We start from the raw sequence: 14,533 nt of genomic DNA, 5'->3' as shown, positions 1-14,533 counted from the left end.
AGGGCAGTACTGGGTATGACATCTGGACAGTGGAAGGAAGACAAGGAGACTTGGTGGTGGAATGAAGAGGTCCAGGAAAGTATAAGGAGAAAGAGGTTTGCGAAAAAGTTTTGGGATAGTCGGAGAGATGAAGAAAGTAGACAGGAGTACAAGGAGATGCGGCGTAAGGCGAAAAGAGAAGTGGCAAAAGCAAAGGAAAAGGCATATTGCGAGCTGTACAAGAAGATGAATAGTAAGGAAGGAGAAAAGGACTTGTACCGATTGGCCAGACAAAGGGACAGAGCTGGAAAGGATGTGCAGCAGGTTAGGGTGGTAAAAGATGCACATGGTAATGTGCTGACAAGTGAGGAGTGTGTGTTGAGAAGGTGGAGGGAATATTTTGAAGAGCTGATGAATAAAGAAAATGAGCGAGAGAAAAGGCTGGATGATGTGGTGAGAGTAAATCAGGAAGTACAAGAGATTAGCTAGATAAGGAAGAAGTGAGGGCTGCTATGAAGAGGATGAAGAGTGGAAAGGCAGTTGGTCCAGATGACATTCCAGTGGAGGCATGGAAATGTCTAGGAGAGATGGCAGTAGAGTTTCTAACCAGATTGTTTAATAAAATCTTGGAAACTGAGAGGATGCCTGAGGAGTGGAGACGAAGTGTGCTGGTTCCTATTTTCAAGAACAAGGGTGATGTGCAGAGCTGCAGTAACTACAGAGGCATAAAGCCACAGCATGAAGTTATGGGAAAGCGTAGTAGAAGCTAGGCTTAGAAAACAGGTGAAGATCTGTGAGCAGCAATATGGTTTCATGCCGAGAAAGAGCACTACAGATGCAATGTTTGCTCTGAGAATACTGTTGGAAAAGTACAGAGAAGGACAGAAAGAGTTACATTGTGTGTTTGTGGACTTAGAAAAAGCTTATGATAGGGTGCCAAGAGAAGAGTTGTGGTATTGTATGAGGAAGTCTGGAGTGGCAGAGAAGTATGTTAGGGCAGTGCAGGACATGTACAAGAATAGTCTGACAGCGGTAAGATGCGCAGTCGGAATGACAGACTCATTCAAGGTGGAGGTGGGATTACACCAAGGATCAGCTCTGAGTCCTTTCTTGTTTGCAGTGGTGATGGACAGGTTGACGGATGAGATCAGACAGGAGTCCCCATGGACTATGATGTTTGCAGATGACATTGTGATCTGTAGTGAGAGTAGAGAGCAAGTTGAGTCTAGTCTGGAGAAGTGGAGATATGCTTTGGAGAGAAGGGGAATGAAAGTCAGTAGAAGCAAGACTGAGTACATGTGTGTGAATGAGAGGGAGCCCAGTGGAATAGTGCAGTTACAAAGAGTAGAAGTGGTGAAAGTAGATGAGTTTAAATATTTGGGGTCAACTGTTCAAAGTAATGGAGAGTGTGGTAGAGAGGTGAAGAAGAGAGTGCAGGCAGGGTGGAGTGGGTGGAGAAAGGTGGCAGGAATGATTTGTGACCGAAGAATATCAGAGAGAGTGAAGGGGAAAGTTTACAAAACAGTAGTGAGACTAGCTATGTTGTATGGTTTAGAGACGGTGGCACTAACAAAAAGACAGGAGGCAGAGCTGGAGGTGGCAGAGCTGAAGATGTTGAGATTCTCTTTGGGAGTGACAAGAATGGACAAGATTAGGAATGAACATATCAGAGGGACAGCTCAGGTGGGATGGTTTGGAGACAAAGTCAGAGAGGCGAGATTGAGATGGTTTGGACATGTGCAGAGGAGGGACCCAGGGTATATAGGGAGAAGGATGCTGAGGATGGATCCACCAGGCAGGAGGAAAAGAGGGAGACCAAAGATGAGGTTCATGGATGTGCTGAGAGAGGACATGCAGGTGGTTGGTGTAACAGAGGAAGATACAGAGGACAGGGTGAGATGGAAACGATTGATCTGCTGTGGCGACCCCTAACGGGAACAGCCGAAAGACAAAGAAGAAGAAGAGGGTAAAATGTAAAAGCATCAATACAGGACAGTGAACTGCTGTGACTCTGAATGGCAATGTGGTGGAACATAACAGTTATACTAAAAAGAGAAATAAACCAGCTCAAACTTTATTTTAAAGCAGACATCTGTATACAGATGTGCAATCAACTGAGCACATACTATCTGCAAAGTCAAAAACTAATTTGAAAACTTCCTGGTCCTGCTAAAAATTAAACCAAAACAGGCACAGGTGAGAAGATAGCAAAACTACACTCGAGAGGAAAGAATATTTGGACAAAGAGTTCGGGGAATGTTCTGGATATTTCAGAGATTTCAATAAAGTGTACAGACCATCCCCCACCCCAAAAGCAAACGTTTGTATGAATTAACTCACTGTTGCAGTAGTTGGTCATATCTTGACTTCGTATCTCGCTCAGAAGCAACAGCACTGTCCTTCTCCAACAATGCGCTATCTCTGGCCTCACGCAAACACCTGATCAAAACACAGACCCACAAACAAACAATGTCATGCACACCTATCAAAGAAATTACAGTGCATCCAGAAAGTATTCACTCCGCTTCATTTTTCCACATTTTATGTTACAGCCTTATTCCAAAATGGAGTAAATTAATTTTTTTTCCCCCTCAAAATTGGACTCACAACACCCCATAAAGACAACATGAAAACTTTTTTTTAATTCTGCAAATGTATTAAAAATAAAAAAACTAAGAAATTACATGTACATACACAACACATAAACTGATGGAAGGTGGTCCACGTCACAGCCCTCCTGTTAACGGCGGTCACTCGTCGTTACATTCTGTCCGACTGGAGTTGGACTGACTTGCCCACATCCCACACATAGCAGCTTAGTTTAGCATGGTGTGATGTAGCAGTGCAAACCACAAACTCGGCCAGTTCCACGCTTTCTGGAGTGGCAACATGCTTTTTTGAGGCAGTATTGTTGTGATCTGGCCCTATACAAATACCATAAATTGAATTGAATTTCTTAACAGTTCTCCAGGCCACATGAATGGAAAAGACAAATCCATGTTTAAATCCATGTTTTTAAGGCCATTCTCACACTGTGCTGGGCTTAATTTCTGCAGTCTGTCCAAGAGGCACTCCAAAAAAAAAAAAAACACCTGACTTTCCTATTCAAAATATTATCTTTGGAAAAACTGTCCAACTAATAAGCAACACTAGTCATTTTGCTGTATCCTTGCAAGCCACTCATTTGAACCATTTTGCCGTATTCAACTTCAATGTCCACAAAAATACTGATTTCACACTATAACAAAATTCTGTTTTCCATACCACTGATTTTAATAGAGGGTCTCAAGGGGCCGATACACTCCCTGACATCATCAAAGTTCATATTCCTTGCAGCTTGAGGTTCCTGAGTGTTTATCAGCAGCAGGTGAAATCAGGCTAGTTTCCCCATGTTTATGACTTAATTTCTCAGGGCATATGGTACCAAAAATAAAATGCAATACATCAATATTTTCATAATTCTTTAGTTTTTTAGAATAGTCAGCTCATTTGACATTTTATTTATTAGTGATACGCACTTTAAGTAATAATAAACAGAAGAAAAAAAAAGCAACCATCCACACACTTAGGCATAATAAACCTGAAAGTCTCTGCCTGTAAGCTTTTTGCAATGATAAATTAGATTTTTGCACAGATTTGAATGTGCAGATGCTCTTTTATTTTATTTATTCATTTTGCTTTTTAACCAACTAGTTAAATTACCAAAATACAATTTTATTAATACAGTGCTTTTGCCTATAAAAATGAAAAAAAAGACAGAATCCTACATTAGAATCATACTGTATACAAACACACACACACAAAAACAGTTTCACATCACCTTTAAATGGCCAAACAAAGAAAACCAAAACACCAACTACTTGAATGCTGAGAATGACCATGAAATATTGATTATACAAGGAACACAAATGCTGTAGTAATTTTACCCAAACAGTAGTAGAATAAATGATAAGAGTCATATCCTTTCACAAAATTCTGCACAATTATTTGTTTGTTTATTTCCTGCAGTGCATAGCCATGCCAAAACCTGAGTTTACTAGAACTGAAGCCGACATAGAAATATAGTATCTTTTCTAGCTGCTTGAAGCTGGCTGCAAAACAGAGCACTTTCTCGATGCACTCTGTGTTAAAATGTCTAACTTTAGAGCAGAAATATATATATTTACAGCCTGGTATAAAAACAGCCACTCTGAGTGACAGCTGCTGAACGGAGCTTCTCTTCCTCTCGTCTTTAGCTCAGAATCCGCTCAATTCAGCTGGTCATGGAGACTGTCTGCTTGTTTTGAGTATTTTATTACAAACACCTGGAAAAATACAGCTGGTTGTGCGGTGAAATGTCCTAAAGGATCCGGCGTCTCTGTTGCAGTATTTGCGGCGAGTGAAATTCTCGTTGGATTTGATGTTATATGCTAACAGTGTTAGCACTTTTAGCAGCTGTCGATAGCTTCATCCGTTAGAGCTACTTAATGTACGATTACTAAGCAAATACCCGGCCCATAACTCTTAAAGTACTGTTAAGAGAACCTGTTAGGAGAACCACCACACAGTCCACAAAAATATGACTTAATAAACACTAAAACCGAGGTTCAGTGGCTTGGACTCAAAGAGAGACGCATGTTCAGGTGTCTTCTGTCACATGTAGAGCCACCCATGCTCCGCCTCTTTATGCATTCATGAGTTAATTGATTAGCTTCTGTGAACATGGGGCCGTACAGAAAATAGCCCAGATACTGGCTTCGTTTTGAATCTTCCGGCTCTCTATAGAAAACCATTGGGTGACGTCACACAGGCTTTGTCCAGTATATATACAGTCAATGTACATGGCTTGCAATGGTGTAAGCCCCGCCTCTCTCAAGCTGTTTTATTGGACTTGCTGCATGATCTTGATTCTGGTGTTGTTACCAACATTCAGAAACTATTCTATTCTGCATTATATCACCATAAATTTAGAACAGGTGTTCAACCACACTGTTAAACCTGATAACACACATTTGAAGGCAATTCATTCCCCAAATGTGTAATACCATCTAGAGACGTGCACGCAGATAAATGAACAGACAGGTCGGTGATGTTAAAGCTTTACTGTTTTTAGCTGATATGCAGATTGTATAATCGGGCAGTAACAGCTAAAGTTAGAGGTGCATGGAACAAGACTGGTACCTGTTCTCTCTTTCATACATCTCTCTGGAGGTTTTCTGCAGGTGGTCTATCTCCTGACTGGTTTTAAGCCTGATGTTGTCCAACTCATCTCTCAACTTGGTCTCATACTCTGACTTATAGTGGTCTCTGTAATACACACAAAACAAGATAAATATGAAAACAACAACATAGACCCACTAAAAGACACTGACTGTTTTTCACACCAGAAATAAATCAATCCTTGTGGTTGTCAAAAGTCCATCTGGTGTAAAGTGGTAGAGTCTAACCTGGAAGCTGCATATTTCTCATAGAACTCTTCCCTGGCCTTTTTGGTGTCTTCTAATTGTGCCTGGACAGTAGAAAGATGTGAGGGCAGGTTAGGCATGGCAATCTCATTATTTACAACCTTATAAAAGAAGTGGAGCTTCCTTTTAATCAGATGGGTGGACCTGCAGCCTCTCCAGGCGGTCTTCTTCATGTGCACATCGGACATTGAGCTCCAAGTTCTGCCTGTGGATGTACTCCTTGTCTTTTTGCAGCAGTGTTACAGACTGCTGCAATGTCACCACCTGCAGGACAAGAACAGAAACAGGAAGAATGACAGACTACAGTTGCAGTAGTAACAGTAATAATAACAAAGATTCATATTTTACTAATCCTAGCAGGGAAATTCTCCTCTGCATTTAACCCATCCTAATCACATACATTTTAGAAAATCTGATCACACTAGGCGCTGAGGGCAGTGACCAACCAGCACTTGGGGATCAACGTTCTTATGCCAAGGTAAGACTACGAATCGTTATGTCACTGTGCCGCCCGGATAGGCTCCAGATAACCTAAAGGTTTTGTGTGTGTGTTTGTACCTCTGTGCTGAGTGCATCTCTTTCCCTGATAAGTGCAGTGTGAGTTAAGTCCAGGGACTCAAATCTTCTCTTTAACTCCTTCAATTCTGCTTCAAAGTTATCACGCTCACTATAAACCACAGCAAAGATTTGTTAATATACATGTGAAATAAAAACTTATACATGAGAGTGCCGTAATAACAAATAAGTGTTGTTCCTGTGGCTGTATTGAACCCTGATTTTAGACACAAGTGACATCTAAAGCCACTTTGTAGATCTATTGTACACATGTCGCACTCAGTAATTAAATGATTACAATGAATAAAGTAATCACTTGTCTCATGAAGATATGCACCGTTTGATGACGGGGTAGTTGTCTCTACGAAAATCCCCTTCTTGGATGTGCTGCTTCGTGTCGGCTATTTCTAAGGTCAATCGCTGGCTCCTTAACTCCAGCTCTGTACGCAGACGTCGCTCTTCATCATAGCTCTACACACATTCATGAAGAAATGTTACTAATAATTACCTAAATAAAAAATACTGAGTTTGCCAAAACGTGCTTCAGGATAATGTGTATGACACCTCCATGAGAGTCTTCATCTGGGTTCTGTACACATCCAGCTCTTCTGTCAAACTGTTCTTCTTCACATGGAGTTCTGCAAGCTGAGCTTGCAGAGGAGTCACCACTTCATAGAAACGCATCTGAGCACAAAGCAATAAAGTATCGCAATGTCAGGAAATTCAGACACCCTCATCTCTAAAAAATATGTGGACAATGAGTGTTTGTATTATACAGACTGTCTCTCATAGTGTGTTGAAAGCAAATACATCATAATAATTATAAGTCTACAGCGCAGACTGCTGTCTTTAATTTGAAGGTAATTACATCCAAAATAAGGGCAAAAGTGCAGCAATTACAGCAATTTTTAAAGGACAAAACATCCTTCATTCAAGAGTTGGCTGCTGAGCTGTTTCACAACCACTTGTGTCTTATTCTTTCATTATTCCACTGACAAGTTATGAGATAAAAAAGTCTGGAGTTGATTTTGAAGTGTGACATATCTATAGAGTTCACCTAAATCTGCCATTCTCAGAGAATATCTTGATTGTGTCCATTAGGTGAGAATAATTTAATAAAAACACTGAATTCATATAGTTTAGTAGTACTTTTGCATGACACGATTGCCCCCTGGTGGCAATTGTGTGAAGTAATGTACATACATTACTACTGCTTGGAAGGACTTCAGATGCCATACTTGGGTTATACACATGCGTACGCGTAACTATTTTCTCCCAGGGGCATAGTACCAAATTCTGGGCCCTAGGTACTAGCCATATTGAAGACCCCCCCCCCCCCCCCCCCCGCACTGTTATGTTCTTTTTTATTAACGCAAACACCAAATTTCTAATGCGTAGTCAAACCAGGTCTAAATCATGTATACCTTAGATCGTCTGTTAAAATGCACAGGAATGCACCAAATTGCACCATTTTTATTGAAAATGGTGCAATTTGGTCCCCCAGACCCCCCAACTCAATATAGCTAGCTTTCAAGCTCACCTCTCTTTTCAAAGAATTTGGTTAGCAGCTGCTTTCCCTGTCCTTTTTTCTCTTCTTTTTTGAAATCCGGACTTTGATTTTTTAGGAAAGACATATTTTATTTCAGCCTAAACACTAGGGTTGCAACTAACGATTATCTTACTAATCAGTTCATCAGTCGATTATTTTTTCGATTAATCGTTTTTTTGTTGTTGTTTTTTTTTTTTTTTTTTTTTTTTTTACTTACATGTGAGTTTTGCCAGTATTTCTTTAAGTGAGTTATTAAGAGGACTTTGTCACACAACATGGTTTGACCTTGTAACAAAGTTATGTTATATTCTCATCAAAAACATACCTGGAGTAGTGTTTTGTTTTATTTTACACATACATACATCACCGACACACCACAAAGAGATTTCTATCAGGTTTAGATGCCTACAGCAACTATCTCAACCACTGAAAACATATTACAGCAAGAGTCCACAAAAGTATTTTAAAGGCCTGATGAAAGTGTAATGTGTTATATTTAATAAGATATTTTCATGAAAAAAGACACAAATGTGCAGTTTACTGCATTTTTTTTTTCTTGTGTAAAAACACAGCTTAGATGTGGTTTGACCGAAACAAATTGTCATTAAACTTAATAAAACAGGGATGAAGTGGAGGTTTAAGAGTCACTAGGTGTTCACAGGAAACAGTTATTTCTATATTTATTTATGTTCATTGTTAGTTGGTTTAAATTTTCTGTTTTGTTTTTATCAAATTCTTTTTGTCTGTTTCTCTAAAACTATATTGTGGCATTATTAGTTATTATTACTATTATTGTTGTTGTTTCTATTATTATTATTATTGATATATAAATACAAATAAATGAATAAAATATTACAATTTGTAATACATTTGACTCTTTTACAACAACAAACGCTGAGCCATGAATTATTATACAGAAAACAAATGCGCTAACAGCTGCAACAGCTTAATGCTATTCTTCAACATTGAAAACGCCACAGACATGCTAACGCGTTAGCATCGGTCCCGTTTTTAAGTTATAAAATACATCTATCAACTGTTTCAGAAGACCATAACAGGTCAGATTAACATAAAAAGGTAAATGTTACTCACAGACATATGCTCTTTGGGGTTTTAGTGGGAAAAATTAAGATTAAGCGAAATAAAACACTGAATTAACAAAGCACCAGATCGAAGCAGTGATTCGTTCGATCTGCGAATTACTGCTTCGATTGGTTCAAGGTTCAAAGCAAAGCCACGCTGCAGAAACGTTTGATTTATATAGAAGAAACGAAACATTTGCGGTAAAACAAAGTTATTTAACAACTAATTGATGACTAAATTACTTGACAACTATTTTAATAATCGATTAATTGGTGAGTGTCGCCTGTGAGCCTGGACTAAACCATTGTACAACTGTGCAGGGTGGAAGGGCCCTCAGAGATCTTTCAATATTATTGTTAGAGCAGAATTATGTTTTGCAACATTTATACATTCATTCTAATTATATTCTTTTACAACATGAATTGTATGGACATTAATAACATGCAACACAAAAATGTATTTAATGCCAGTTTTTTGTGCCCCCCATGCTCTGGGCCCTGGGTACATAGTACCCTTTACCCACCTAGTCCGACGCCCGTTTTCTCCTGTACACACACCTGGTTACAGCAATGTATACATTAACTCCCCCCTTCAAAAAATAAATAAATAGCTAAATAAATTAGTACTATTAAAAATTAATCAAATTAAATACAAGCTTAATAAATCTAAATGAATCACATTTAACAGCATCTATAATTTTATTAAAAATGTCATCCCTCAAATTGCAAAGCACGTACAGTGCACAAATATTAGGCTTTCAGGAAAGCAAAAACTATGAAGAAAAATAAGAGAAAAAAAAATCACTCTTATTAAAATCAATTACAGTAATATTTTAATGTAAAAAAATGTACTTACAGCTACAAATTCCTGTATGGACAGTTTGTCTTCGGGGAGGTCACGGAGCTCCTGGTATCTGTCCTGGGAGATTTCCATCTCCTTGAGGGACTTTCGCACCTCTCCCGCCTTCTCACGCAGCTGTCGGTTGGTTTTCTCCAACTGCTGCTGCTTCAGCAAGATGGAATCCATCTCCTGCTTACGCAGGGCCTCCTGCTTCCTGGAGAGGAAAGTGTTTGTTATTATTCAACTGAACATTTTTCTGTACTAAACCACCATAGAAATGGGAAGTGCCATCCCCATTTCAACAATTTTTGATAAAATTTCATATTTTATTCTTTAATACAATTTGACATGGAAAAGTGTTGATAAAAACATATGTTAACAGGTCCACCATGCATTACTTACACTGTATATGTGAAGCACAAGTACTTTGCATGTTTAATATTATTATTCTACTCTATACTGTAACTGAATTTTCCTACTTTTACAAATTTGCATGCAAAAAAATATCCAATTGATGAGAATAATTAAAATTCCTTTGAATATTGATTCCACAGAATTTATAATGCTTAATTCTAGTACCAAAAGACATAGTATCTAATTTGGGAATTACAGCACATTTGTAGTATCAATCAGTGACCTGTGTCTGCAGAGCACATGTCCCTTATTTCGCACCGCCATCTCCATCTTCCTCACCTGTTCTCCTCCTGAGTAAGTTTAAGCTGACTGTCCAGTCTTAGAGACAGCACTTGTTTTTGATACAGAGCATCGTTTAGTCTGTCCTCCAGCTCCTCAGTCTGAAATAAAGACACACAATGCGCAAAGTCACATTTCATATACGGGGTCCTTATAAGCCTCACAATTCTACTGCTATGTATATAAAAACTGTGTTTCAGCCTGACACAGCTTGTTCTCCATTTCCAGACTTATGCTGCTTTCCAAAGCAAATAGGAAGCTGGAACTTCCCATCTGAAAAGTCCCACTTTGACCTCAAAGCATTCCAGGGCACGGACCAAAGCATCTGGGCATCATCTTAGTATGCATTCAGTGACTTCCTGATTTAGCCATCAGAAGTGTATGTGTATGTGGTGAAAGTGTTGAACTTTGAGAGATTCACTTATCGCAAAAGTAACATTCATTTCTCTTTGCCTTGTCATGTGAAAAATGCTCTTTAGCATGTTGGTAGTACTAATGTTAGGCTTCCTTGAGATGCAAAGAACAACACCACAATGTCTTTAGATGTTGCCCAAAATTAACCCTTAAATCTTAAAAACACCATGTTTTTAAAATGTTAGTAACAACCCAAGTAATGCACACATACAAAGAAACCAAAAGAAATAAGTACAGAAATTAAGTTATGTGTAATAATGCGAAACGACACAGGAAAAAGTACTGAACAAGTAAAGAAAGGGAGGTGGAAAAGGGCATGGAAAGTCAAGACACCAGCTGAAATCAGTAATTAGAAAGCAATCCTGCCGCTTGTCAGTACAAATTAGTATCAGTTGGTTCAGCCACAACTGATTGCCTAAAAAATGTGTCTCATAACCAAGGTGTTACATAAGAAACATAACTATTCGAATTGTGTCCCACTAATCTATGGGAGAAAGAAGCATTGCAAGGGGCAGCTCCTTTCTATTTAAAGCAACAGACACAGAACAGCTCGTCAAAGATCCATCACTTCCTAAATTAAAGACCACAATGGTAATGTCTACTATTTTGCGTAATTCTTATCTTTTTGTGTGTTGTTGCACAAGGTATCTACATGATGACTTTCCAAATGAAACATCACAATCCACGCACTCCAGTAAAAGACAACCTTCACGTTTCTAGCATCCATGCATCCATGCATCCATCCATCCTTCATTACTTCCTACCTTGGTCATATGTTCAGCCTTCATGTTGTCAATGATCAAATTCTTCCGAGAAAGCTCGATTTTTAACAGCTGGACGTTGTGCAGAAGCTCCTTCCTCTCGATCATCTGACGGGTCACCTTTTGGGAACCGTCCCGCTGGTCGTCGGATGAAGAAACGTCCTCGGTGGTGGGCACGGTGGTTTCCAGACTCACGTCCTCCGACTCCACCGAGCTCGAGATGTTAGCCGCGTTCGGCCGGTGTTTAAGAGGCATTTTGCTGTTACTTTACCTCGTCTACTGACCGACCACAAGTTCACATACACTTAAAAAAAGCAAACTTTACATCTCGGACATGCGAAAAAAGCACCACCGTGTTTGTATTTTCAAGTGTCCCGCTACCAGGAAACCGCCAGCTTTTAGTTTTAGATCTTCTTCGTGAGATTTTTGCTCTGTTTTCTTTTTTTTTTAAGTCTACAGTAAATTACCGCCACCTTCTGCTCGGGAGTGAAAAAGCGCGAATAGTATATCAAATAAATCAAATCAAAATTCTACTCAATGACCGAAACATTTTTATGTATTATTAGGCCTGTTATATTAACCCTTATTTTGTTTCTGTTTGTACTCTTGTTTTTGTTTGTTAATTCAGAGAACCACATTAAAAATAAGTCTGATGTTTTATATAATAATAATAATAATAAGAAGAAGAAGAAGAATGACTTCATTCCAGACTCATGAGTACATAGATACATGATATGTACATAGGTCCATAAGTGGGCAGTTACAGACTTATACAGTGAAGTTTGTATGTAACATCCGTAACCAGTAGGTCCTGATCCTGGACCTGTATTTTAAGATGGTGCCAAGAATAGCACATAGGATGAGATTCACAGACTTATCTCAACGCATTTCCTGATCACAGTCTGATAACACTGTATGTCAAAGACTGTGCAGAGTATATTGGTACTCTCATATTTGGAGAATCCAATGAATAATTTAAAAATATTATGATAGGACACATACAGTTTGTTTATGCATGAATTCTTGTAGTTCCACCAGAGTTGAGCTGTGTACATAGGAGAGCAGCATGAACGAAACAAGGTTAATTTATCATCAAGATTACACATATGAAATTTGCGCAGGATCAAATTCTCTTGAGCATATAGCTGCCTGCATTGTCTGTCTATATAAAGGTCATCACTTATATGGAAGTAAATCTGTGCCATCAATGTGGAAGTAAATCTGTGCCATTAAATTTTGGCGGTGGTCCGGATCCAGGATCAAGTTTCACTTTAACAGGATTACATCAAAAATACTACACAAATTTAACTAAATTTTCACCACAGCTATAGATTAGGCCATGGAAGACTCATTTGAATCTTGGAGGTGATCCGGATCCGGATTGGCGGCTATTAAACCTTTAAATGTGTTCAGGAAAAACATTTGCATAACTCATCTTGCAGATGATATGACTGTTTTCCTCAAAGGGGCAAATCAGATCCCTCTGGTGATTAAGAGGATAGAACACATTTATAGGGCATTGGGACTATACCTGGATTTGAAAAAATGTGAACTCGTTCCCATATACAATCACCCTGTAACAGAGTTATATTGGATTCCAGTCAAGAGTCAAGTACTTAGGAGTGGATGTTTCAAGAGATTATAAAATTAGAAAAGGAATTAATTTTGCTTCTGGTATCAAGAAAATAAAATAAATACTCAACTCTCAGTTACAGAGGGATTAATCATTAATTTGGACAAATTTTGATTACTAAAATTGAGACACTTTCTATAGTGATGTACCCAGCCATTTCCTTAGCCATTCCTGATTATTTGATTAAACCACTTCATCACAATATATATATATATATATATATATATATATATATATATATATATATATATATATATATATATATATATATATATATATATATATATATATATATAATGTTACTGTGACTGGGTTCACTAAGACGGTCTGTATTACATTTGCGAGATGAAAGTGGCAATTTTTAGAAATACGGAACTGAAAAAAAAAAACAACATAGGCTGGTTATTAAGGCAATTCCACAATTCCACAAGGTATGTCAAATATGATCAAAGAAATCCTGCTTTATTACGCAGGGGTACCACAATTACCTTTACTCTGAATCTAGGAATTTGACTTTAAAGAGAAAAAATGTACAAAGTCTTAAGAAATACCCTCACTTTGAGTATATTTCTCCTCCCTTTAAAAAGAAAAAATGTATTAAAAGATTATCCTGAAGAGAAGAAGTTAAAAATTAGATCCAGAGCTTACTCTTCCGATTTCACCAAAAGTTAAAGAAACCCACTTCAAAATTATGAATAATATTTACGTATGTCATGTATGTATGAGGAAGAGATTTAAAATTGATAAAACAACTAAGTTTTGTGATTCTGATATCAAAACATTAGAACATCTTTTTTCCAACTGTACTCACACAAATATTTCTGGGAACTTCTCCAAAACTGGGTAAATGAAAAAGATAAGCTCTTACCCAAACTGGAATTTTATGATGATAAATTTGGTGTTGTTATGCCTGACAAAAAACAAAAACAAAACAGAAAAAAATGATATATAATAGTATAATTTTGATGGCCAAACAAGTTTATTCATAGATACAGATTCTTTGGGTCCAAACCATTATTTAAGGTCTTCATGAATGAACTTTTGAATTTTGAAAAAAATTTGAAATATATAAAAGCCTGGACTGTTGTTCGTTTCGTTTTGTTTTTGGTTTTTATTTTGGGGGGGTTTTGGGGGGTGGGGGGCTTAACGGCCTACAAAAAATTAACAGTGTCCAGAATAAATTTATTTATGGAAAAAGAAAATTTTATTACAAAACGTATAGATAATTAAAAAAAATAAGACGTTGTTTTAAAAAAGTAAAGTTTATTTTGTCAAAACCACACGTTAAACAACGACGTAAACTTTATGATTTAACGAAACTCCGAGAAAGTGTGTTTTGTCCCCGTCGTGTAACTTTCAGATGCAGACGAGTTGCCATGTTCGCAATGTTGTGCAGCTCACTTTTGAAGAAACTCCAAAAATCTCTTTTTGCATGGTCCCTCCTTCGGGCATATATATATATATATATATATATATATATATATATATATATAAAATTAGGGTTTTTTTTAACTGGCTTAATATGGTTGCGTAATTGTTACACAAGATCTGGCAACACAGAGACTGGCTTTCATTAACGTCA

General features: G+C 37.8%; 1 protein-coding gene across 2 annotated transcripts in view; it reads right to left on the bottom strand.

Annotated features, from left to right (window-relative positions):
* Window positions 1–11,799, bottom strand: part of pibf1 (progesterone immunomodulatory binding factor 1) — a 42,784-nt gene extending 30,985 nt beyond the window's left edge. Inside the window, exons 1-10 of one of the 2 annotated variants that reach the window (XM_034184222.1) lie at window positions 11,322–11,799; window positions 10,144–10,244; window positions 9,466–9,664; window positions 6,543–6,662; window positions 6,316–6,449; window positions 5,982–6,090; window positions 5,568–5,687; window positions 5,406–5,467; window positions 5,140–5,265; window positions 2,320–2,418 (exon numbers count right to left, since the gene is read on the bottom strand). In XM_034184222.1, the coding sequence (XP_034040113.1) occupies window positions 2,320–2,418; window positions 5,140–5,265; window positions 5,406–5,467; window positions 5,568–5,687; window positions 5,982–6,090; window positions 6,316–6,449; window positions 6,543–6,662; window positions 9,466–9,664; window positions 10,144–10,244; window positions 11,322–11,573 (1,322 nt within the window). In that variant the 5' untranslated portion in view covers window positions 11,574–11,799. The remainder of the gene's footprint in view (window positions 1–2,319; window positions 2,419–5,139; window positions 5,266–5,405; window positions 5,468–5,567; window positions 5,688–5,981; window positions 6,091–6,315; window positions 6,450–6,542; window positions 6,663–9,465; window positions 9,665–10,143; window positions 10,245–11,321) is intronic. The other variant, XM_034184221.1, reaches the window with a different exon arrangement.
* Window positions 11,800–14,533: the final 2,734 nt, after the last annotated feature.

The sequence above is a fragment of the Thalassophryne amazonica genome, chromosome 13 (genome assembly GCF_902500255.1).
Source record: "Thalassophryne amazonica chromosome 13, fThaAma1.1, whole genome shotgun sequence".
Taxonomy (NCBI): domain Eukaryota; kingdom Metazoa; phylum Chordata; class Actinopteri; order Batrachoidiformes; family Batrachoididae; genus Thalassophryne; species Thalassophryne amazonica.
Note: the sequence above shows the minus strand (reverse complement) of the source record. Positions and strands in the feature narration are given on the sequence as shown.